Genomic DNA, 25,646 nt, shown 5'->3' on the forward strand with positions numbered 1-25,646 from the left:
TCATTTAAGTATTTTTCAGAATCTTTTCTTCTTTTTTTAATATCAGCAAGAGCTTGTTTTAAAACACAGAGACCTGGAATTACACAATTATCCATAGCAATCTTACATCGAGTTTTCCACATTTTATTTTTAACAATACATACCCATAACCATACGAAATCTATTTGGGATCTCGAGGGGTTTTCTTTACTAATTCCGTATTTTATGGTTTTTAAGTCAAAGGTTATTTTAAATTTAAAGATTTTTTCAGAAAAATCCCAGATTAATTTTGCTCTATGACATTCAAGAATTAAGTGATCTATTGTTTCTTCTGCATGGCAATCTGGTATAGGACAGGTCGGGCTGTCCACGTTGTAATTCCATTTTAACAATCTTTTAACAGGTAATCTTTCATTTGCTATTAACCAGGCAGTATCTTTTATATTTTCTGTTAGATTAAAGCTCATAAGATTTTTTACAGTTTTTTCAGTTTCTAAATTATTTAGTCCATTATAATTAGCCATTTCGCCATAATCGGCTTCTTGTATTGTTTTATATATATTCTTATTTGTTTCAGTAATCCAGTTTATTTTAAGATGTTTATATTTATTTATAAAGTCTAGATAAATTAATTTATAATAAGGGATGGAATTTCGTTTAAGGCCACGCTTTCTTACCCACTGATTTTTGTCACCTATCCATTTAGTTTCTCTTTCTATTGCGTTTGCAGTTATTTTACAGAAAGAGATGTTAAATTTAAGAACGATGTTTATTGCTCCTAACCCTCCTTTTTTCTTGTGTTTAAATAGTAAATCTCTTTTAGCTATTTCTCTGTAGCTTCCCCATATGAATGTGCACGTTTTCTTATTTATTCTTACAGCCCATTTTTGTGTGGGCGGAAAAACCGAAGCTAAAAAAAGGGTTTTTGGTAAAATAAAAGTATTTATAATATTTATTTTTGTTTTATAATTCAACTTTATTTTAGAATATTTTTCGATTTCTTTATCAATTTCCACCTCTTTCTTAGACCAGTTAAAATCAACACACTGATTGTTATCAAAATATATGCCTAAAATCTTTATTTGTTTTTGTTCTTGAATGTCTATTGAAAATTTACTTTTACTCCCTGTGTCTCCAATCCATACACATTCACATTTATCTTTGTTTAGTTCAGCACCAGATACCATCTCATAGTTTTTAAAATGTTCATATATATATTCGAGATCTTTATTAGATTTAACCAGAACTGTAATATCATCCGCGTATGCGAATATGACATATTTATTACCATTAATTTGGACACCTTGTATTCTGGGATCGTCTTTGATGCATTTAATTAAAGGACTAGTTGCTAGGATATATAAAGCTGCACTGAGTGGACAACCTTGCTTTACACCTCTCGAAATCTCAAATTGCTCTGTCAGTTGGCCATTGACATTTACTTTTACTATAGATTTTGCGTACAGACACTTCACCAAATTAATAAAATGTTCACAAAAAACATATTTTTTGAGGACACACCATATATATTCCTGTGATATAAGGTCGAAGGCTTTTTTTTGGTCTAGAGCAATTAAATAAAAATGTGACTCTTGTTTGGTCAAAATGATCTCCCTTAGTGTATTTAGGTTGTCCCACATATATCTTCCTTTAATGGCGCACGATTGTTCATCGTCAACAATCATGCCCAGATGTTCTTCTATTTTGTTAGCTATGATTTTTGCAAAAACCTTATAGTCCATGTTCATAAGTGTAATGTGTCTATAATTATTTAGATTTTCTTCAGGCCCTTTCTTCAGAATAAGAGTTAAAATACCTTGGTAAAAAAGACTCGTGCATTTTTCCGTTTTTAATTCCTTCATCATACGCATATTTTAAAGTTTTTACTAATCGATGTTTACATTTTTTATAAAGCTCGGCGGACAATCCATCAGGCCCAGGAGATTTACAATCATTTAGAGAATTAATAGCTTTCAAAATTTCTTCTTCTGTAATGTCATTATTTATCTGCTCTACTTGTTGTAGTTTTAAAGCTTTTAAATAATTATCAATAATTGTTTTATCTATATCTATCTTTTTATACATTTCTTTACATACCTCTTTAATTCTTTCTTTAATTTCTTCTAATTCTGTAGTAATATTTCCATTATGTGCAATTTTAGTAATATTAGAATTTTTTTGAGAAACATTATAAAAGATATTTTCAAGCTCAAGTTTTTGTTTGTCATCATCTGATGTCGGAACATATATATTTTTTTTACTTCGTTTTCATTTATTTTATCTTTAATAAAGATAAAATATATTTAGTCTTTTTTTTTTCTTTTTTAAATTAATATAATCTCTGACTAGTGAACTATATATTTTATTTCTTTCTTTATTTAATTCTATACTTAAACGTTTACTTTGGTCAGCTAATCGTATTTTAATTAATTCCCATATTTCACCATCAGAGTTTAGAAAATCCTTAAGTGTTAAAGTCCCCTCTATTTGATCGTAAAGTGTTGCTATCATGTCCTTATTTTTAAGGATAAGTGAATTCATTTTCCAACACCCTTGTGATTTATTTAGCTGATTCCCAAATTGAATTTTGCTTATAATAGTTAGATGGTCAGAGTTTATAATCATTTTAGTTTTATATGAGAGCTTTAAAGTGTTCATTAATATATACTCTGTCTGCAGTTCTGTCTACTGTTCGTGTATTTGTTAAATAACCATAATATGTATAATCAATTTTATTAGGATATACTAACTTAAAAATATCATTAAATTTATTTCTTTCCATACATTCTTTAAGAATTTCACCATCTCGTGTAATGTTTAAACATGACTTTGCTGTGGTATCTTTTATGTCTGTTATTGTGTTAAAATCTCCACAGATTACAATAGGAAAACTGACATTCATTATTGTTTCTAATTTTCTAAACAGATTAAATTTTTCACTCCTCTTATGTGGAGCATATATATTTATTAATCTAATTTTGATATTTTTAATATACACATCAATAAATAGAAGTCTTCCTGGAATTATTTCTCTTTTTTTTTATTATATTAACCTTATTATAAAATAGAATAGCGACTCCATCTGCTCTGTCTGGTCCGACAGAGAAAACAGAAGTATTTATACCCCATCTACACTGAGCTTCCTTTGCATCGTTAAAGGATGTTAACTGTGTTTCCTGTAAGAAGACAATGTCTAATTTTTCTCTCTTAAATTTGTTTAATTTAGTAGATTGAAATCTTTTTGATTGAATGCTTCTGATGTTACAGCTCGCAATTAAGAGAGTCTTAAAAGACATACCACAAAGGAAATAAAATCACAACAGGTGCAGAGTTAAAGCTGAGTCTTCATGAGGTGGGTTTACTGGGTCTTGGCTGCAGCGTTGAATTTCCACCATCTGTTTCAGTCGACGAATGTCTCTTTCTTTTATATTCCGTAACAGAGAGAGACCATAACGCATTTATTTCGTCATTGGTCAGTGTCTTTTGCTGAGTCTTTCTTGGATGGTGGGTGAGACATCTTGGTGCTTGAGGTGTTAAGGAATCAGAGCTAAAGTCACCTTCTGTAGATGTCTCCCCAGTGTTTTGAGTACGTTGTTTCGGTGACGTTCTTGGAGTACTTGTCGGCGTTGCAGGCTGGATACTTGGAACTTTAATCTTTTGCTTTCCTTTGTCTTGATGTGTAGACTTAACTTTGTGACTATTATTCTTTGGTGGGGTTACTGGGAAACTTGATCTTGGGAGAGGTGGAAAATCTTCAATTACTGCATGATCTTGGTTTCTTGGTCTTGGAACCATTTGAGTTTGAGTTATTGGTCTTGTGTTTGTGTGATCTTGAGGTCTTGGTCTTATAGCTGCTTCTTCTTGGATTCTTGGTCTTGTGACTGTTTGGTCTTGAGCTGCTTCATCTTGGGTTCTTGGTCTTGTGGCTGTGTGATCTTGAGCTTTTGATCTTGAGGCTGCTTCTTCTTGGATTCTTGGTCTTGTGACTGTATGATCTTGAGCTTTTGGTCTTGAAGCTGCTTCTTCTTGGGTTCTTGGTCTTAGAACTGCAGACAGTGTTGGATCCCTTGATGTACTTGTCTGGTTGTTATTAGACATTCTGGATCTGTTCGCGTAAGAATTGGGGCAGTTGAAGTAATTATGCCCTTTTTCTCCACACAAACTGCACAAAGGCACACTGCTGCAGTCTTTTGATTTATGCCCAAGGCTACCACATTGCCAGCACTTTGTTTCTGAGCATTCTCTTGCTTGATGCTCAGTAGAGTTACATATGAAACATGCAGAAACTTGTCCAGGATAGCTGATTTTGCCAGTATAAGGCCCCAAAGAAACTGAATTAGGAATTCGCATAATTTGTCCATTTGTTTTCTTCATCTTGACCACATATTTCCTCACACCGTACCATAATCCAAGATTGTCTGTTGGTTTGATGACAGGTTTCAGGATATCACAATATCTTTTCAGATAAGTTTCGATGTCTTCATCTTGAATTCTTCCTGTCCAGAATTTGACAATGATGTTCTTGACTTCATCTTCATTTGGGGAAAAAATTTCAAAATCTTTCCATTTCTCAGTATTGTTGTTAAAATTGTCAATAAAAGTTGAAAAAGCTCTTTGTTCCTTAAAACATACTTCAAACTCCTTCTTGTTGGGGAGTCCAATGAAAGATAGTAGATCTTGAGCAGTTATCCAATGAGAATCTAAAATCATCCGGCCCACAATGTTCCTCTCAGGGGGGTCGTCATGGCCGATGAACTTCAGCTTAACCCAGTGCTTGATACGTGAGGCAACAGACGCCATTAGGTCTTCTTACTTGGCTCTCGCAGGCACCTCGCGGTGCTGCGCTGCGGTGCGGTGCGCTGCGCGCTTGGCTTGGCTCCTTTCTTTGATCTTGCTCTTTTAAAACAGCTTGGATAGAGACGCTGGTTTTCAGTGAAGAGACAAGAAGTCTGGGAGCTTGATCTTTAAACAGAGACTGCTTAGGTCTGCTTCGTTCTTGCCATCGCGCTGAGCTCTGTAAAGAGAAAAGGATGCATTATAGGCTTTCCTACAGTGCAGAGGGGTATCAAGTTACATCTGTGTTGGGAGAGGTCAGCTGCTTTTAACAAAGTTAGTAACTTGCTTAACAGCGACCTGCTAATACTACAAGTTAAGCAACAAAAGGGTTAAAAGCCAGTGACACTGAGCAACAAATCACCACAGTTTTGCAAATGTTACTGTGTGAAAGTCTAAAGTTTAATCTGTAAGAAGTGTTTCATTTGGCCTTATATATCCCTGCCTTACAAGTTCACACTGACAGGACCCATCGTACTGAACCAGAACATCTCTGAATGATCTCCTCTAAACAGTCTCCCGCTTTTATATATATGACTCAAAGAGCCAATCAGAAATAAGCAAGGAAATATCTTAAAGTTGCACAGCAAAATGGGTTTTTGTAATTGGTTCAAAGACCTTTTTTCAGAGATAATAAAAAAAAATTGTCTTTGCTGCATTGTGCTACTACCCTACCACCTGTAGGGTGGTAATAATTTAAGGCCAGTTTCATCATAACATTTTTATGGTCTTTAAACAATCTAAAATATAGAACATATTCTGATTTGTTTGACTTTTTCTTTTTCTATTTTTTCCCATTTTCTCCCCAATTTACACGGCCAATTACCCAACCCACTCATTAGGACTCCCCCTATCACTAGTGATGCCCCAACACACCAGGAGGGTGAAGACTAACAGATGCTTCCTCCAATACATGTGAAGTCAGCCACCACTTCTTTTCGAGCTGCTACTGATGCAGCATTACCGAGCAGCATCACAGCGCGCTCGGAGGAAAGCGCAGCAACTCAGTTCCGATACATCAGCTCACAGACGCCCTGTGCTGCAGACATCACCGTAAGAGTGATGTGGGGAGAGAGCGCCATCTACCCACCCAGAGGGAGCAGGGCCAATTTTGCTCCCTCTGAGCGCCGGCAGCTTGATGGCAAAGCTGCATGAGCGGGGGTTCGAACCTGCGACCTCCTGCTCATAGTGGCAGCGCTTTAGACTGCTGGACCACTCAGCGCCCTCTTTGACATTTTTTTATGTTTTTCTTTTTACCATACAGAGTTACATTCACTAATACTACTTTTTTTTTACTAGCTTTTTACACTTACTTGTGCAGAACAGAAGCCTTATGTTCACCATGTCCAGAAGCGCCGTCCACTTCTCTGCTCATGAGCAAGTCTAAAGTCCAGGGTTCTGTCATGATATAGGGTGTGTCAGTGCAACAAATAATGCAGCATTAAAGTACATTGAGATATTAGAGCAACATATTAAGGACATCCATGCACCCACTTTTCAACAAGACAACGCAAAACCACATGCTGCACACATTATTACAAAGCCATGGCTGTGACAAAAGAGCATACTGGACTTTACCAATTGGTTTCTTCAGTGCCAAAACCTCTTTTAAGTGTTGAAAAAGCAATGACAACATTATAGAGTGAAATTATTGACTGTCCCAAGTTTTATTGTTTAACTTTAATCTGTTGCAGTAACTTTAATCCGAAATGCAGAAATGTGTGTCAACAAATTAACCCAAAAATGTAAACTTTTTAGTCTAAATAAATAAAAATTTAGTTTAGTGCAAAATAACTACTTAGTAAAAATGTGCAAGTAAAATGATTAAAAACTATATAAAGTAGTGCGCACACCATACCTAGCTTTAGTTTGAGTAAAGCAGGTAGTTTCACACTTTTTCTGTGGACGATTTGGTTTGAAAACATCATATAAATATGTTTGAAGCACTAAAGGTAAATAATATTGGTTGGGGAAGAAGATTTCACTTTTTTAGGTGTTTTTCTCAATGGGTTTCTTGTAGATTTAGCTTTACCGCACTGTGGTGTCATTACTATTTTTAGAAAGAGTAAGTTCCACCCTTTCTAATCATATATGGATTATGTTTATGTGAAGGGATTCCTGAGTAATTAAGCTGAAAACACAAGGTGCTGTTTTGAACGGAAAATCCGTCCGTAGGGTTTTAAGTGTTAAAGGACCAAAAAAGAAGTAAAAAGTCAAAGTCAGAGTACATGTAGTTTAGAGCTGGGAGAGTATTTTCTTTACTGTCCCAACACTTTCTGTGCTCGAACTCAGTAATAAACAAGCCACAAAAGCTGAAGAAGCCCCAGTTTCACCAAAGGTTCTTCAGAAGTGCTGAGCTGCTCTGGTTTCATAAGCTCCCACAGCTCTGCCACACTTTATTTGGTGTTTGTAAAGCAGTTTTAGTGGGTTATTGATCTGAGCACCCTCGCAGCTCACAGTACACCGTCTGAAGCACTGCTTCTCAAACCTCTCCTCAGGGACGCCCCAGACAGTCTCGATATAAGCGCCCGACCATCCCGCAAACATGAGGATGGAGTAAAAAATAGAGCAGAAATCTGGACCATCTGGGAGTCCCTGAGGACCTGTTTGAGAACAACTGGTGTTGTGGACCAGGATGGCTGCAAAGCTAAAGTGAGAGAAACGAGGGGTGTGAAAAAAGAGAAAATTGCATATACATGAGTGTGGGTCAGTATGAATAAAGGAATGCATGGAGTTTTGTGGAAGATGTGGAATTGGAAACTGAGCAACTATAGCAACAGTGTGTGTGAAAATATAGCTCTGTAAAAAAAAAAGAGACACTTTAAAATGATGAGTTATTTACCAAACATTTGATTTTTCCCAATTGAAAACCTCTGGAATATAATCAAGAGGAAGAACCAAACCAAACTGAACTGCTTAAGTTTTTGCACCAGGTGTGTTTATCATAAAGTTATCCAAAAGCTGTGTGGAGGAGAACATGATGCCAAGATGCATGAAAAAAAAACTGTGATTAAAAACCGGAGTTATTCCACCAAATATTGATTTCTGAACTCTTAAAATTATATGAATATGAACTTGTATATATATATATATATTTGCATCATTATTTAAGGTCTGAAAGCTCTGCATCTTTTGTTTTGTTATTTCAGCCATTTCTCATTTTCTGCAAATACAGAAAATGCTCTAAATTGCAATAGTTTTATTTGGAATTTGGGAAATGTTGTCCATAGTTTATACAGTAGAATAAAACAACAATGTTAATTTTACTAAAACATAAACCTATAAATAGCAAAATCAGAGAAACTGATTCAGAAACTAAAGTGCTCTCTTCAGTTTTTGCAGAGCTGTATCTACGGTAATGGTTGTGGTGGTTTGGAAATGAGGTATATTGCTACCTTGACAACAAAAAAACACATGCTCCACTGACTGAATACATCCTAGTCAGACGCCAACAGTGAGATGTTCATTGCTATCTTGGCAGTGAATTAGCCGTGAATCAACATGAACGAACGTGAACCAGCAGCTCAGTTTCCTCTGCTGAGAAGAGTTGGACACGTCCAGGTAGCTGCACTGTTAAAATAGCTATCCGCCAAAGTCAGAGTACACCTGGTTCTTAAAGGTAGTGATGAGCGAGTGACACTCTGATTGGTTTATTTCACGTTACGCACAAAATTAACCACACCCATAATTAATCAAGAGAATTAGTACATGCCTCTTGCATGTTTTGAGTTGCACAAGGTGTACTTTTCCCATCGTTATGATAGCAAAGACACACAGACATACCCTAAATCAAGATGCATGGTACACCGTTGATGGCTCAACTATAGATCACTAAAATAGGGTCATATTAGTCATATTTACTGAGCTACACAAAAAGACGTAGTGTGTAATGCATGTTTAACGCTGCAACATGCCAGATGTCTTCACATGTAAAGAGTTGTAGAGGTTCCTAATGGAGATCAGATCCATGCAGCTCCAATATACTTACACAGTTCATTAGGAGTGTTGATAGAGCATCCAATCCCATATATTTTATAGCAAAGTGACCAGTGTATTTATATAGTGGCATTAATAATCTATAATTAAATCATTATTAACATGTTAACTTTGACAGCACCAGTTTCAGTCGATGCTCTTACAGAATAATAGCTTGGAAAAAGGTAAACTGTCAAATCATTATTTAAGCAGAACCTGTTTTTTTTATAGCAGAGTAATCAGTCTGAAGTGCTGAAGATGAGCGAACTCGAAGGATTAGCATGAGGCTGTTTAAAGCAGCACCACATCTGCAGGTTTTTCTTCACTTAATTGAAAACAAACTGGGAAAACATTTTAATTTCAGGAGAAAAAGCAATGTTCTTGACAGGCAATGCATGCCTCAATAAATCCGTCCTCAAAGAGTTACTCAAAGTCTGGTAGAAGAGGAGCATCATGTCTGAAGAAATAAATGCAGTGTTTCTTTATTTTATTGTATATATATTTTTGTAGATACGGAAGCTTTAGTGCTATAACCTTTGCCTTAGATCTGTGATATTCTTTAGCAGAAAAATCCACAGAAAATTCACAAAAACACAAAAATAAAAGCAAAGACTGGCAAAATTCAAACAGTATTTTTTTTATTAACTGCAAAGGATAAAAAGTAACCAAGTATATTTAAAAATATATATTTGCTATTGATTATTTCTCTTTTAAATTTGCAACATACATTTTTTCCTTTTGATTCTTAAAATTTTAATTACGGATTTTATTTTTTTTGTGTAAAACTTTTGGCACAAAATTCGCTCCATAGATAAACCATATGGAAGTCTGTTTGAATCTCCTGGTGTGATGGAAATTCTAATAAGATAATAATAAGCTTCAGTGCTTAGCTACCCAAGATGCTAACAGTCAGCCTTGGCAGGGTTGGACTAGTGATGCTAACAGACAAGATTATGACCAAACATACATTGCACTGCACATGCAAGATGATAGAGTGCAGCATGCTCATTCATTTAGATACAAGCATCTATTCAAATATATTAAAACAGTGCAGTGTTTGAAATTTAAGGTCTACAGCAGGATAGCTGTGATGCTAACTGGTAAACAGCCCTGATCCACATAGTTAGAGCGTGTTTGCAAGGTGATGCTAACAGCTGGGTTTGGCAGGATCAGAGATTATTAATGATCATTATTATTAATGAAGAGACCAACCACTGATATTTAGTAATATAAACAGTATTAAACTTGAAATATTAATATAACTGGCATCCATTCAAGGACAAAAAGAACCAATCAGATTGCTGGTAGCATGCATGCTAGTAGGGAAAGTATTTTAGTCTCTACCCATTCAAAAAGATGAAAGATCTTGCATGACTTTAAATTACTGTTAACAGTCAGCCATAGCAGGGTTAAAACCATAGCATTGGTAACAGACATAAGCTAGGCTCTACAGGTGTAGGGTGGTGTAGCCATTCTGCTAACAGTACATAAAACCATAGCATTGCTAACAGACACATCAGTCAATACAGGATTAAAACTATAGCACTGTTATAACAGCATTGCTAACAGATGCATCAGTCAGGCTTTGCAGGTTTGGGGTGGTTTAGCCGTTATGCTAACAGTCAACCATAGCAGGGTTAAAATCGTAGCATTGCTGACAGACCGAGCAGCTAGGATCTGCAGGATTTTAGGTGGTTTAGCCATTATGCTAACAGTCAGCTATATCAGGGTTAAAACCACAGCATTGGTAACAGACACATCAGTCAATACAGGATTAAAACTATAGCATTGTTATAGTTTGTTATTGCTAACAGGTACATCAGCTAGGCTTTGCAGGTTTGGGGTGGTTTAGCCGTTATGCTAAGCTAACAGTCAGCCATAGCAGGGTTAAAACCATAGCACTTCTAACAGACACATCAGTCAATACAGGGTTAAAACTATAGCACTGTTATAACAGCATTGCTAACAGACACATCAGCCAGGCTTTGCAGGTTTGGAGTGGTTTAGCCATTATGCTAACAGTCAGTCATAATCAGATTAAAACCATAGCATTGCTAACAGACCCAGCAGCTGGGGTCTGCAGGTTTAAGGTGGTTTAGTCATTATGCTAACAGTCAACCATAGGAGGGTTAAAATCATAGCATTGCCGACAGACCCAGCAGCTAGGATCTGCAGGATTTTAGGTGGTTTAGCCGTTATGCTAACAGTCAGCTATAGCAGGGTTAAAACCATAGCATTGCTAAGAGACACATCAGTCAATACAGGGTTACAACTATAGCATTGTTATAACAGCATTGCTAACAGATACATCACATAGCAGGGTTAAAACCATAGCATTGCTAACAAACACCTCAGCTAATCTCTGCAGGTTTGGGGTGGTTTAGCCGTTATGCTAAGCTAACAGTCAGCCATAGCAGCGTTAAAACCATACCATTGCTAACAGACACATCAGCTAGTCTCTGCAGGTTTGGGGTGGTTTAGCCGTTATGCTAAGCTAACAGTCAGCCATAGCAGCGTTAAAACCATAGCATTGCTAACAGACACATCAGCTAGTCTCTGCAGGTTTAGGGTGGTTTAGCCGTTATGCTAAGCTAACAGTCAGCCATAGCAGCGTTAAAACCATAGCATTGCTAACAGACACATCAGCTAGTCTCTGCAGGTTTAGGGTGGTTTAGCCGTTATGCTAAGCCAACAGTCAGCCATAGCAGGGTTAAAACCACAGCATTGGTAACAGACACATCAGTCAATACAGGATTAAAACTATAGCATTGTTATAGTTTGTTATTGCTAACAGGTACATCAGCTAGGCTTTGCAGGTTTGGGGTGGTTTAGCCGTTATGCTAAGCTAACAGTCAGCCATAGCAGGGTTAAAACCATAGCACTTCTAACAGACACATCAGTCAATACAGGGTTAAAACTATAGCACTGTTATAACAGCATTGCTAACAGACACATCAGCCAGGCTTTGCAGGTTTGGAGTGGTTTAGCCATTATGCTAACAGTCAGTCATAATCAGATTAAAACCATAGCATTGCTAACAGACCCAGCAGCTGGGGTCTGCAGGTTTAAGGTGGTTTAGTCATTATGCTAACAGTCAACCATAGGAGGGTTAAAATCATAGCATTGCCGACAGACCCAGCAGCTAGGATCTGCAGGATTTTAGGTGGTTTAGCCGTTATGCTAACAGTCAGCTATAGCAGGGTTAAAACCATAGCATTGCTAAGAGACACATCAGTCAATACAGGGTTACAACTATAGCATTGTTATAACAGCATTGCTAACAGATACATCACATAGCAGGGTTAAAACCATAGCATTGCTAACAAACACCTCAGCTAATCTCTGCAGGTTTGGGGTGGTTTAGCCGTTATGCTAAGCTAACAGTCAGCCATAGCAGGGTTAAAACCACAGCATTGGTAACAGACACATCAGTCAATACAGGATTAAAACTATAGCATTGTTATAGTTTGTTATTGCTAACAGGTACATCAGCTAGGCTTTGCAGGTTTGGGGTGGTTTAGCCGTTATGCTAAGCTAACAGTCAGCCATAGCAGGGTTAAAACCATAGCACTTCTAACAGACACATCAGTCAATACAGGGTTAAAACTATAGCACTGTTATAACAGCATTGCTAACAGACACATCAGCCAGGCTTTGCAGGTTTGGAGTGGTTTAGCCATTATGCTAACAGTCAGTCATAATCAGATTAAAACCATAGCATTGCTAACAGACCCAGCAGCTGGGGTCTGCAGGTTTAAGGTGGTTTAGTCATTATGCTAACAGTCAACCATAGGAGGGTTAAAATCATAGCATTGCCGACAGACCCAGCAGCTAGGATCTGCAGGATTTTAGGTGGTTTAGCCGTTATGCTAACAGTCAGCTATAGCAGGGTTAAAACCATAGCATTGCTAAGAGACACATCAGTCAATACAGGGTTACAACTATAGCATTGTTATAACAGCATTGCTAACAGATACATCACATAGCAGGGTTAAAACCATAGCATTGCTAACAAACACCTCAGCTAATCTCTGCAGGTTTGGGGTGGTTTAGCCGTTATGCTAAGCTAACAGTCAGCCATAGCAGCGTTAAAACCATAGCATTGCTAACAGACACATCAGCTAGTCTCTGCAGGTTTAGGGTGGTTTAGCCGTTATGCTAAGCTAACAGTCAGCCATAGCAGGGTTAAAACCATAGCATTGTTATAACAGCATTGCTAAACAGATACATCAGCAAAACTAGGCAGAGGTTAAAGCCTTGATGCTATCAGGCACAATTTTAAGGCTAAAACTGTTTGAAGAGTCTAGTTTTCTCATTTCAGGAGGAGTCAGAGTTTGGACAGGCAGTGGTACACCTCAATAAATCAATCCTCAAAGCCGGGTAATAAAGACGCATCGCCTCAGAAGAAGTAAACTCGACATTTCTCCACTTCTCTGTTGATATGGAAGTTCTTCCCCCGAAGCCTCAGCCTCTAAATCTGTGATGTTCTCCTGGTAGTGAGCTGGAGTGAAGCGGAGCGTGTCTGTTCCGATCTCCTGGTGCGAGGGAGATGCTCTGATAATAAGTAGGAGTCGAATCGATGCTGGCTCTTGCCGTGTGCAGGAATCCTCTCAGTGCCGGGGTCAGATCCTGCTGGAGAGACGAGACGCTGGACGGTAGAAAAGGAGCAAGACCCTGGAAATGGATTGTTCCAGACCGCTTAATTCAACCTGAACAACCCAAAATAAATCTGCTGGTAAAATGAACTGGCTGTTCCCTTTTAAAGTTCAGTGAGTTTGAGCTGAGAGAGAGCTGTAGAGGTTGTGCGTGCTGTATACACTGAAATAAATGATGAGTAAAATTTACTTTAAAAAAGTTTCTCAACTTTCTGCATTTCCTTTTTTTTTGTAAATTTAATTTCAGATAAATGTAAGTAACTTTAACTCGGTTTCAATACCTAAATGTTACATAGAGTAAATAAGTGAACTGAACTTCAGTCAATCCTTTCTTTTAGTAAACTTTACTTCATTTCTGCATACTATATTACACAACTACACTAATTACAATGACTTAATTTATACAATATTACTCAAATAATTTATGATACATAATATATTATAATTTAAATATTTTTACCAAGTCTCACTGTTTCAACAAATGGATGGCATGTAATACATTATTTTTATTATATAGTAGTATAAAAAATGTATTACATGCCATCCATGTGTTGAAACAGTTTAATATGTGTGTTTTAACTAAAATATTATTATTTAAGTAATATTGTATAAATTAATTGTAAAATTGTAAATTGTAAAAAAAAGTAATTGTATTTAGGAAATATTAAATGCAGAAATGAAGTAAAGTTTAATAAAAGAAAGAATTGACTGAAGTTCAGTTCACTTTTTTACTCTATGTATAATTTAAGTCTTAAAACCGAATTGAAGTTACTTAAATTTACATGAAATAAAATTTTTATTTTAAAAAAGCAAATGCAAAAAAAGTCAATTTTACTCATCCTTTTTTCAGTGAACTGTAGGATCGCAGTGCTAATCGAAAGAAGGATAAAAGTTAGCAAGAACCATAAATGATTCAAAATTTTGATATAGGAAACCTTTGTTCATATTTATTAAAGGAGAAATCTGTTGTGAAATTTACTTTTAGTGTAGTAAAACATGATAAATAGTACTTACCTTTGTTGAATAGCCCTGCTCCACTCTTTCTGTGATCCAGTAATTTTATACTTTTTGCTCAGCACTCTGTACAACTACCATGTAAGGGCATAATGTGCCCCAATAAATTGCTGTTTCCACCGTTATCCAGCTCAAAGTAGCTCCACACCTCCTTGCTAGAATCTGAAAAACACTGATACTTAAAACGATACTTAAAAAGTGCAGAAGAAGCTTATTAAAAAAACACTGTTTACATCCAATAACGCTAGCTTCAGTTCCATGCACCGCCATTACTGTACTGATAATATATATATATACGTATATATATATATATATATATATATATATATATATATAGAGAGAGAGAGAGAGAGAGAGAAAGAGAGATTCTATGATTCTATGTTCATTTTTAATAAGCTTCTTGTGCACTTTTTAAGTTATTAATGCCTCGTTTTGAATAAGATAAGATTAGATGGTTGACTGAGTTTTAATCAGTCTGTGGCGCAACTGTATTTCCCAGCATAGATATATTCCCAAACTCTGACGCTATTTTAACAGCGCAGACAGGTGAAAATAGACTGTTGATGGGGTGTAAGATAGCAATGAGCATCCCGACACGATCTTCTGGATGTTGATTTTGGTGCTGACCATGGTCTTCTCCACGAAGACCAAAACAGGACTCGTCACTGAAGATGAACCATCACTCCATGACAGTTTGGTACGACTACCCATCAAGTTTCATTCCTGTTGGTTGATGATGCATGAGTGAAGTCATTTTTGATGAAGAACACATTAAAAATCATGGAAACTGGTAGAAGCTCTAGAATGTGTGTGGGGTCTCCTGTACTCTGTAATTCTAGCCAGATACCACCGGTCACAATCATTACCACCCGATGCACTGTGCAATCTTGGTGGAATTTCATGACTTCTGTGAATCAATTCATTTTAAATGCATAACAACTGTACATATAACTTTGTAAATATCAATAATTCACAAGACGTTGCCATAAACATACTGGCCTGTGTTCTCAACCTCGCTCACAAGATAACACCTCACAACTTATACAAGTGCGCGTGCACCCAAGTTGTCCTCCCCTGTGGTGACACTATACTACATTGGTAATGACCAATATACATATATACTCTCCTATGACTTTTGGAATATAGATATTTATTAGATTATATTAGATACCAGGATGAATCTTTGCCAGTGGATTGCTGATATTGCTAGAATATTTGTATTTTTTTGTTCCATTGGAAGAATTCCCATAAACGACAAAGATATGCAAATCATACATTATCTATTAAAATGCGCATGCATTTGCATATTTTTAAAAGCCATAAAATCCAGCCTTTTGAAGATATTACAATTGTTTATTTTGTTTTAAAAAGCACACTCCATAGAAAGTTTTTTTTTTTGTTTTTTTTTGCAGAGCAGATGGTTGGAATCTCATTTTGTTCTGTAATAGATGAGGGGAAAAAAAGAGATCTGGCCACTGCTACTGGCTGTATTTAGTTATTAAAGCACATATTCATATTAAATACTTCCAGAAGCTGGAAATGATGCACGCTTTGGAGGAGTCTCTGAACCGTTTACTCAGTTTCCATCCTCTCTGCACTGGGAGATCATTAGCAGGAGGAGAACCAAAATGAAGCCGGTTAGAAAAGCCGGATCCCACAGGCTGACTGAAGGGGTGATTCTAAAGTCATCCAGCGTTTCTCAGGCACAGTATCATCAACTTTAAATTCGATGTGATCATGTGATCATGTATGTGATGCAAACATCCAGGTTTGTAGAAATTTCCTTTTAGTACTGAGAGAGAGAGTCTAGACAGGAAAGTCGTAATAGACCATCAAATCTTATTGAGCTACTGATACAATATACCATCATTTCCGGGTTATGCAATGCGCTGCGACATGGCTAATTAAAAAAAAATCTATCCTCTTCTAGGAAAAGTCACGAGAGTAAAGTTAAAGTCATAATGCTAAAAGAGAAAAGCAGATTAATTACTCAAATTGTGCTGCCAGTTTAAGAAGCTCAGAGGGAAAGGAGCATTTTCTGCCCATGATCTGTTACAAGGCTGCTGTGATTACCATCAGTTATCTACATTTATCAACTGCTACTTATTACTTATTAATGCTCTAGTGCTAAAGTTAGATAAAACTGTGTTAAGATTTTGCGCGGTGTCGCTACCAGTAGCTTAGCCTAGCTATATTGTGCTTCAGCTTTATCACCCCCGCCGCAAGATGCCGTGGTGGGAGAGCATGCCGTGATGTTGAGTAGCTGCAAATACTGTGTCCTGATGAGCCCTGGACTCATCTACACACTTATCTCTTCTGAACACAGTTTATTTTCAGTGAGTAAAGCACTTTTTAAGCTTGTTTTGCCGTAAAAAAAATAAAAATAAACATATATTAGTTGCACCGTTATATAAGCTACAGTGCTCGAAGCGTGTGTAAAAAGAAAATTGGATCAACATGCTTGGAGGAGAACACTACCTGCCAGGCCACACCAAACTGTATGCCGCACCTTTAATTAAATAAGCTATATACACAAATAATGTTATGTACCAAGGACAGTGCTGCGACATGGCTGATAAAAAAAAAAAAAAACAGTAGCCTACCAGGAAAAGTCCGGAGAGTAAAGTCGTAATATTTAAAGTACTTTTTTTTTTGGGGGGGGGGGGGGGGGGGGTGAACAACTTTTTGTTTATTGAAAAGATGAGCAGTGGGACAGGTCAGTACAATGGGTAATGAGAAACACAAATATAGACCATATAAACATAAAAATAATAATAATTATGCTGAACTGAGATTCAATATAGGGAAAAGAGAAAACAAAATAATAATATATCATTTTTTAATTGGTTGATAATATCTGACAATATATTAATGGTTTTACCTGAAGCTTCCTGAAGTCTAGTGCAGGATACACCTTAGGGTTAAATTCTAAGGGAATACATATGGAATTAGAGATGGACTGTGGTTTATGGTTCAAGGATAAATAACAAAACAGTCAGATTATGGTCTAAAAGACAAAAGTCAGAGGTATAAATGGATTTAGGTTTAAGAAAGAAAACATTAGGATTAGGGATGTATTATGGTTAGGGTTAATGTTTGGTTTAGGGATTGGTTGGGATTAAAATTATAGTTAAATAAGAAAAGTGTACGGATTGGAATGAGTTATTATTAATTCTGCCTGCACGAAACGATATTAGACGTTATCCTGACAGAATCTTTTGTTATCTGATGTCATGACCAATATTCAACCTGAAATTAGTGTTTATTGATGTTGTCAGACCAGCTGGCAAGGTAGATTTTCATTGTAGGGAACTAAAGGGTTAAGAGTTAGGTTTAGAGAAAGAACAGAGTTACGATTAAAGTCTTACTAAAAAAAATAGTTAAAGTTAGAAATGCATTAGGGCTACAATTGAATTTTAAGACAAAAGAAAGGAGAAAACCCAGAAATTAGTTGGGATTCAGGTTATCCTCACCAAAGAGCAATGCCAATTATTTTCTCTTGGACTCCTGAAGCAATATTTGGATGAATGCCTTTCTCAGCTTCTCGATTTGAAGACCTGGAAGCTGCGTGCAGGGTTGCAGATGGGTTTGGGTATAAGATTTTAGAAGAGTTTCAGACCAGTGTTAGAATGATTGCCCACCCACGAGCCCCCGGCTTCTTCATAAAAGAAGGTCCAGCAGATCCTTCTCAGCTGGCGTCTCTTTTCTCGTTGCTGGGAGAGAACTAGGAGGTTTGGCAGGGAGTCCGTATTGGATTATTTCTTTCTGTTTTGTGCAGCGCTGGAATACCAGTGTTTCATGGATCCTTTGAGTCAACAGGCCGTGGTTAGCTCTCACGCTAGTCTCGGTATCTCCGATGTGTCAAGAAAACGAATGTGTTTATTTGGGAGACACGTGTGGCCAGCTGGAAACCCCCACGTCTCCCAGCTCCAAGCATGTGCTGGGTGGTAAACACTGCCAGTGGTGGAGAATACAAAATGAATGGACTGATACTGTGAGCTGAATTTGTAACTGTGTCTAAGAAAGTGTGTGTGTGTGTGTTTGTGTGTGTATTGTAGGACTGGTCTAAAGAGGAATATAATGGAGGATGTCCTGTCAATGTCATGGTTCCAGGAATGCTAACCTACTACCACCCCGCCCTCCGAAAGCCTTGTGGCAGGTAACACACTGCACTGCTTAAATAGATTCAAATATTTAAAATTGTCAAGTTTCTACCAGTTTATCAGTAATACCTTTCCTTAAAATTAGCATGGTTTTCTTTTGCAGTTAGGCATTAAAATATAATTGTGTCCTTGTTTGTACACATACCCATTGACTGACCATTAATTAAATCCCTAAACCTTCAAACACCCCATCCTATTCTTCAGCCAACACCTGTTCCCTTAGACTTTAATCCAAGTCTCAACCCATGCCTAACCTCATTCTTAAAATCTCAACCCAAACCCCAATCCAACTCTAACCCTACCATTAGGCCTTAACCTTATCACCAACCCAACTCTAACCCTAAACGTAGACCTTAATCCTAGACCCATCTCAACTCTACCCTAACCTTAGATCTTAATACTATCCATAACCCTAAAATTACACCTTAACCCAAACCCAACCCAGCTCTAACCCTAACCTTAGACCTTAATCCTAGACCCAGACCTCAACGCTAACCTTAGACCTTAAGCCAAATCCCAACTCAACTCTGATCCAAACCTTTGACCTTAACCCTACGCCCAACCCAACCCTTACCCTTATCCCCAATCCAACTCTAACTTTAGTCTTTACCCTTATCCCCTACCCAACTCTAACACTAACCTTAGACCTTACTAGATGCTACCCAAATTTAGCACACCTTTAGACATTAATCCCAGACCAAACCAAACTCTAAGCCAAACTTGTAAGACTGTAAGACAACCCTTACCCTAACCTTAAACCTTAACACTGTCCCCAACTCAACTCTAACACTAACCTTAGACCTTAACCCAAATCTAAACCTCAGCCAAACTCTTACCCTAACCTTTGACCTTAAGCCAAATCCCAACCCAACTCTAACCTTAGACCTTAACCCTACACCCAACCCAAATCTGACCCTAACCTTAAGCCAAACCCAAATCCCAACCCAACTCTAGCCTTAATCTTAACCCTAGACCAAAACGCCAACCCAGCTCTAACCCTAACCCAAGACCTTAACCCATTTCTTACTCTAACTACACCTTAACTCTAACAACATCTCAACACTTTCCCCTTATCTTAGACCTTAATACTAGACCCAACCCTTAGACCTTAAGCCAAAGCAAAACCCAACGCTAACCATAACCTTAGACATTAAGCCAAACCTATACTACAAACCCAACTCTAACCCAAGCCTTAGACTTTATCCCTAACTCCAATTCAAATCTAACCCCAACCTAAGACCTTAATACTAGACCCAACCCAACTTTAGCGCACCTTTAGACATTAATCCTAGACCAAACCCAGCTCAAACCCTAACCTTAGACCTTAACCATATCCTCTGGCCACTTCTAACCCTTACACTTCCCCCTTGGTATTATACAAAAAAAAAAAAATCAATATATTAAATTATGTTCCCAGGGGCTTTAAGTGACCGACCAAGTTCCCCTCAATTCAATGTGATTTGCGACAACGATCTAAAATTCACAGAAATTGCTGACAAAACCAATTGTCACTTCAAATTATTGAAAAATGAAAGGTGGGAATTTGGTCAGATTAAATTAATACTGATAATTTTTGATGGATGGATTGATGGATGAATCTGCACAAACCCCATTTTTACAGAAGGTCTAATACTAGAGAAGCCAAGAAAGTCTCCAAAACAGTTGCGTTCAGCTGTCTGGTCCCTGTTAGTCGCCACTCTGTAGAGGACAGATGAGACACCAGTGTGTAATTAGGAGTGTGTTAATTGACAGGACAGAAGTGTGTGTGTGTATATGTGTGTGTGTGTGAAGCACTAATGCACCTCAGACCGATGGGCTGGAGGTCGGGGGGACAGCACTCTCCAGAGGAAAACACTCGCATAATCCATTGGTAATGGCTCCCTGATGAACGCTCGGCCATGAAGGATTCTGGGAAGGGGAGGGCACTGCGAGGCCGGTGGGCCGTTGGTTTGTTGGCAGTGCTGCTGGGTCCAGGGGGTGGGAGGGGGGATGGGGTGAGGGAAGTGGGAGTTAGGGGTGGGGGGGTTCCGGCTAGGTAATCCATTTCCATAATAGAATTAAATCCACAGGGAGGAGAATGATCTCATCAAATCAGGAGGATGAAGGATGTAAAGATCGGCCTTAACGGGGCTGAGTGAGGGGGACGCTGTGGGGCGACGGTGTGGGGGGCGGGGACGGTGGGGACCGTGCTGTGTAAACTGAAAGCAATCCGTAATCTGTCCTTGACCCACTTAAACACAGACCAAATGCAGCTTGCCCACTTTCAGAAACGCCACAATACACCTACAGCGTCCTTTCAGCACTGATAAACCCCATATAACACAGATTCTCCTCATAGAGGTACATCAGTAAATACATACAGCACCCTTTAAAACCAGGTGTATCATCATTTATACAAACCTCTAAAAATTCACTGGGATCATTATAAAAAAATGTTTTAATAAATTATTAAATTATATATGCATTTATCATAAATAATAATAAGACAAAAAATTACAAAAATAATAATAAATAACCCTAGAATGTTATTAAATGATATATATATATATATATATATATATATATATATATATATATATATATATACACACAAATGATATTTTATTTATTTTGTTTTTTCATGTACTATACATTATTATGACCAAATGTCACAGTTGCAGCAAGTCATTTTAATTAAATAAACTGAAATAAACTCCAAACACATCACAAACTGACTGGACTTGAACACATACTGTATATACACACACAGACAAGGAACTCCTGGGGAAGATAACAAGAGGGTTGGGTTACAAATGAGACACAGATGAACACAAAGGGTGATGAACGCGAGATTACTATATGGCATGCCGCACCACGCCATACCACACCGTGCTGTGCCATGCTGTGCCAGTCTCTCGGCCTAATCTGAATAAACTGATTGCAGCAGTGCCAAGAGAAGAGAGGATGGCAGGATTCTGGCTGATGAAGGATTATGTCTTTTCTTCTGCTCTTTTTTAGTTTTTTCTTTTCTTCCTGGAGGCCCATTCAGCACTCCAGAGCTCACTCACTCACTCAGCTCGTCCTCCAATGCGGCGTAACCCGCTCGTCCTGCGCTGCTGTAACCCGGTGGAACAGAACCCGCTCAGAACCGCCTTTCAAGTGCGAGTGATCTGCATGCGGCTAGACTACAGGTGAAAGAGAGGCAGTATGGGTAAAAACACGCCTCGGGGGTTTCACGCACAGCCCCGGCTGACGCATCCATAATGCATGACGAATAAACAGAGAAACAGCCTCAGATAGCGCGGAGATGGAGATGAAATAAAAAAAACCTGCACATTTTTTTGTGTGACAAGGCTCAAAGCTCATGAGTGTGTGTATATAGATATGCATGTGCATGTGTGCATATATATTGACAGTACACAGCACACACTTCCAGGTATTTCTATAGATCCTCTCCGAAGTGCGGCGGCGGCTTTGATGCGATGATGCCACTTCGCCAATGCTAACAAGTGTTGGTGATACGATGCAGCGTGGTGTAGGTGACATTGAACCCGTGCATGTTGGCACGTGCCGGCGGCTCCACATGAATGCCAGCTGAAGAAACCTGTAACAATACAGCGAAGGAGCCGCGGATTAAGAGTAGAATAGCTGCTACACTCGAATCACACAGCTTTAGGTAATCTTGCGATTGCAGCGATGAGCTGCATCGTATCACCATCACGCCGTATCACCATCACGCCGTCGGGGGAAATGAGAACTCTACGTTTTTTTTGTTTTTTTTTAAATGGTGATGGACACTTGAATAAAGACACTTCAAACAAAGCAATTGTATTACACTGCTTTTAAAACGCTTTCATATCTTCTGGTGTTGTTATTTTTAGACTATGAATGTGTGATGATGGCAGAGGCCTGGCCAAATCACCAGTACTGCTGGGAACATTAATTAAATACTTAAATAAAGGTGTTTAAATATACAAAATATACTTACCTAGTTGTTGTCCTCGATTGGGAGGGGGGGTGGCCATGTTAACTTCCCTTTTTGTAGTATTCCATAGACTGTATATGAGTGTGGACAGGGCGTCCCCATTCACTCTCATTTCAGCGTTTTGAAGCCAAAATATGGCCGAAATGGAAGCTGCCATCTTTGCATGTGCTTGCGCAGTATAGAGGCATATTGGAGCCAGAACTGGCACGGCAGAGGTGGGAGGCAGAGCCGTGTGACTGCCAAAACACTGAGGCCCTCCCCTTCAATTACTCTTTGCCTTTCACTGTCATTTTCACCTAACAAGTTAGCTAACCTGAGTTTGCTAACCTAGTTAACTAGTTATCTAGCATTTAAAAACCTAACCTAGATACTAAAATTAGGGAGAAGAACAAAGCATGAATACTAATGAACTGATGGAGGGAAGTTATCCACTTACTGAAAAATCTGCAGATAACGTTTCCCTGAGGCTCTCATACAACAGTTACCTGCTGGAAAAAAGCTACTTATGAAGATAGAGGTTGTAATTACGACTTGACATGCGGAAATTCGGGGCTTATGTAAAAAGTTTCCCCACTGAAAAATGCGAGTTTGTGCGGCGGTGTTTATAGAAATATACATAGAACTAAGTCAGAAGTTCAGACCTAAACTTTAGTTTTATTTCTTTATTCTATTACATATTTTTTTTTTACTTCTGTTTGAGTTTTCTAGTTTGTAAAACACTTTGAATGACCATTGTGTATTAAAAGGTGTTATATAAATAAGCTTGCCTTGCCTTCATGTGCTCTGTGCTCTTATCTCGTCAGTAGGATATTTCCGACACGACTTGAAGGCAAAATTAGCATGTTTTTTGCATTTATTTTGAAAATAAGGGAAAAAGAGACAGTAGCACCACATACATATCCTACAATCATAAAGAGGCGAGAAATCCTTGTTTGTGAACGAGACAAATGCGCAACTGTGACCCACTTTCACTGTAAATGTGATTCATAATCTTTACAGTCTTTTTCTGTTTAACGAAAAGACACTCGTCATGTTTTTGACATGTTTTTTCCCGGCTTTTTAGTGTCTGAATAAACATATACATTCTATACCTAGAACTAGGTCAGGAGTTCAGACCTAAATCTGTCGACACAGGATGTAATGTGTGGATGAGTGTGTAACCAATTATCTAATTATGCACTTACATGTACTGTATATAATTATGACATTTAAAGCAGATGTATAGTATAGTAAATTGACAGTAATATCTCCAGACTTCAAAGGCCTGAGCTCAGGCTTTCCTCACTGAAGCTATTATAGAAACGCCCGTGGCGGAGTCTGAACGCCACCGCCGCCCTAATTCCTCTCTCCTTCTTCACACCTCTGCTTCCAGGATTCACTGGGCTGGAACTGAGACGGCTACCCAGTGGTGCGGGTACCTCAGCGGGGCCGTCCAAGCCGGCCGGCGGGCAGCCCTGGAGGTCCTGTCAGGCGTCTGTCCCTCAGCACTGTCTGAGGACGAGCTCCGGGCGGCGAGGGCTCGGTCCAATCGGGTGCCGGCGCACTTGGCTGAATCTTGGAACCGCAGGTCCTCCCGCACGGCATCCCGCATCTTCTTCAGCCTGGCTGTGACCGTGGGGGTGCTGTCTGTGGGCGGAGCCCTGTTTTGGGCCATGCCGGAACGGGGCCGTAATTGGATGGACCAGGTTTCGGTTCTACTCCAGAGGAAGGGGGTTTAAGTGCGACTGGAAAATGTCTTATCACTAAATACTGATTCTGATTTCAGATAAGATCCATAGAGTATCATAATGTATCATGAGTACAAAGTGATGCATTAATAATAATAAACACAGATTTGAACTTTATTTGATTTCAAGAGTCGCCTTTTTCCATGCAGATTTTATGCAGCTTATAGAGCTCAGAAAAAAAAGAATAATATAGGACAACTTAAAAATGATGAGGAAGTTAGATGATCACAAGCCATCAAACCAAGCTGAACTGCTTGAAACTGCTTGATTTTTGCACCAGGAGTAAATCAGCATAAAGTTATTCAAAAGCAGTGTGTAAGACTGGTGGAGGAGAACATGATGCCAAGATTTATAAAAAAAAAAGTCTGTGATTAAAAAACAGGGTTTTTCCACCAAATATTGATTTCTTAACTCTTAAAGCTTTTTATGAATATAAGCTTGTTTTTTTCTTTGCATTATTTGAGGTCTGAAAGCTCTGCGTTAATTTTCTGTGAATAAATTTCTCCAAATGACAATATTTTTATTTGGAATTTGAATTTGGGAGGAATGTTGTCTGTAGTTTATAGAATAAAACAATAACATTTTTTTTATTTTACTCAAACATATACCTACAAATAGCAAAAACAGAGAGACCTGAATTTTTTTTTTCCAGAGCTGTTTTTACTGTATATCAACATATCATCACGAGTGTGTATCCTTATTTCTTTTTACAAAGTGATGCATTAATAATAATAAACAGACTTGAACTTTGAATTTTGAATTTAATTCCAAGAGTTGCCTTTTTCATGCAGATTTCATGGGGCTTGTGCGTACATTTAAGACAACAGCTTGATTTTTGCACCAGGAGTAAAGCAGCATAAAGTTATCCAAAAGCAGTGTGTAAGACTGGTGGAGGAGAATATTATGCAAAGATGTATTAAAAAAAAAAACTTTAATTAAAAACCAGGGTTAATTCAACAAATATTGATTTCTGAACTCTTAAAGCTTTTTTATGAATATGAACTTGTTTTTTTCTTTGCATTCTTTTAGGTCTGAAAGCCCTGCGTCTTTTTTGTAAATTTTATATAAATAAATGCTTTGTATGACAATATTTGTATTTGGAATTTGAATTTGGGAGAAAGGTTGTCCGTAGTTTATAGAATAAAGCAATGTTTTTTTTTTATTTGACTCAAACCTATACCTATAAATAGCAAAATCAAAGAAAATTACACTGATTCAGAAACTGAAGTGGTTTAATTTCTTTCCAGAGTTGTATTACTGTAAAGGTTTTACCAAATTTAGACTTGGACTTAACTGTCCCTTCCTTTGATTAAAGTACTGTAAGTCTGTAAGGTAA

The 25,646-nt window shown here is 37.9% G+C and overlaps 1 protein-coding gene across 1 annotated transcript in view; it reads left to right on the forward strand.

Moving 5' to 3' along the window:
* Positions 1-25,400, forward strand: part of si:ch211-127i16.2 (probable flavin-containing monoamine oxidase A) — a 129,331-nt gene extending 103,931 nt beyond the window's left edge. The window contains exons 11-12 of the mRNA XM_022685306.2: positions 18,515-18,615; positions 23,956-25,400. Coding sequence (XP_022541027.2) covers positions 18,515-18,615; positions 23,956-24,301 — 447 coding nt within the window. The 3' untranslated portion in view covers positions 24,302-25,400. The remainder of the gene's footprint in view (positions 1-18,514; positions 18,616-23,955) is intronic.
* Positions 25,401-25,646: the final 246 nt, after the last annotated feature.

Source organism: Astyanax mexicanus, chromosome 20 (genome assembly GCF_023375975.1).
Source record: "Astyanax mexicanus isolate ESR-SI-001 chromosome 20, AstMex3_surface, whole genome shotgun sequence".
Taxonomy (NCBI): Eukaryota; Metazoa; Chordata; class Actinopteri; order Characiformes; family Acestrorhamphidae; genus Astyanax; species Astyanax mexicanus.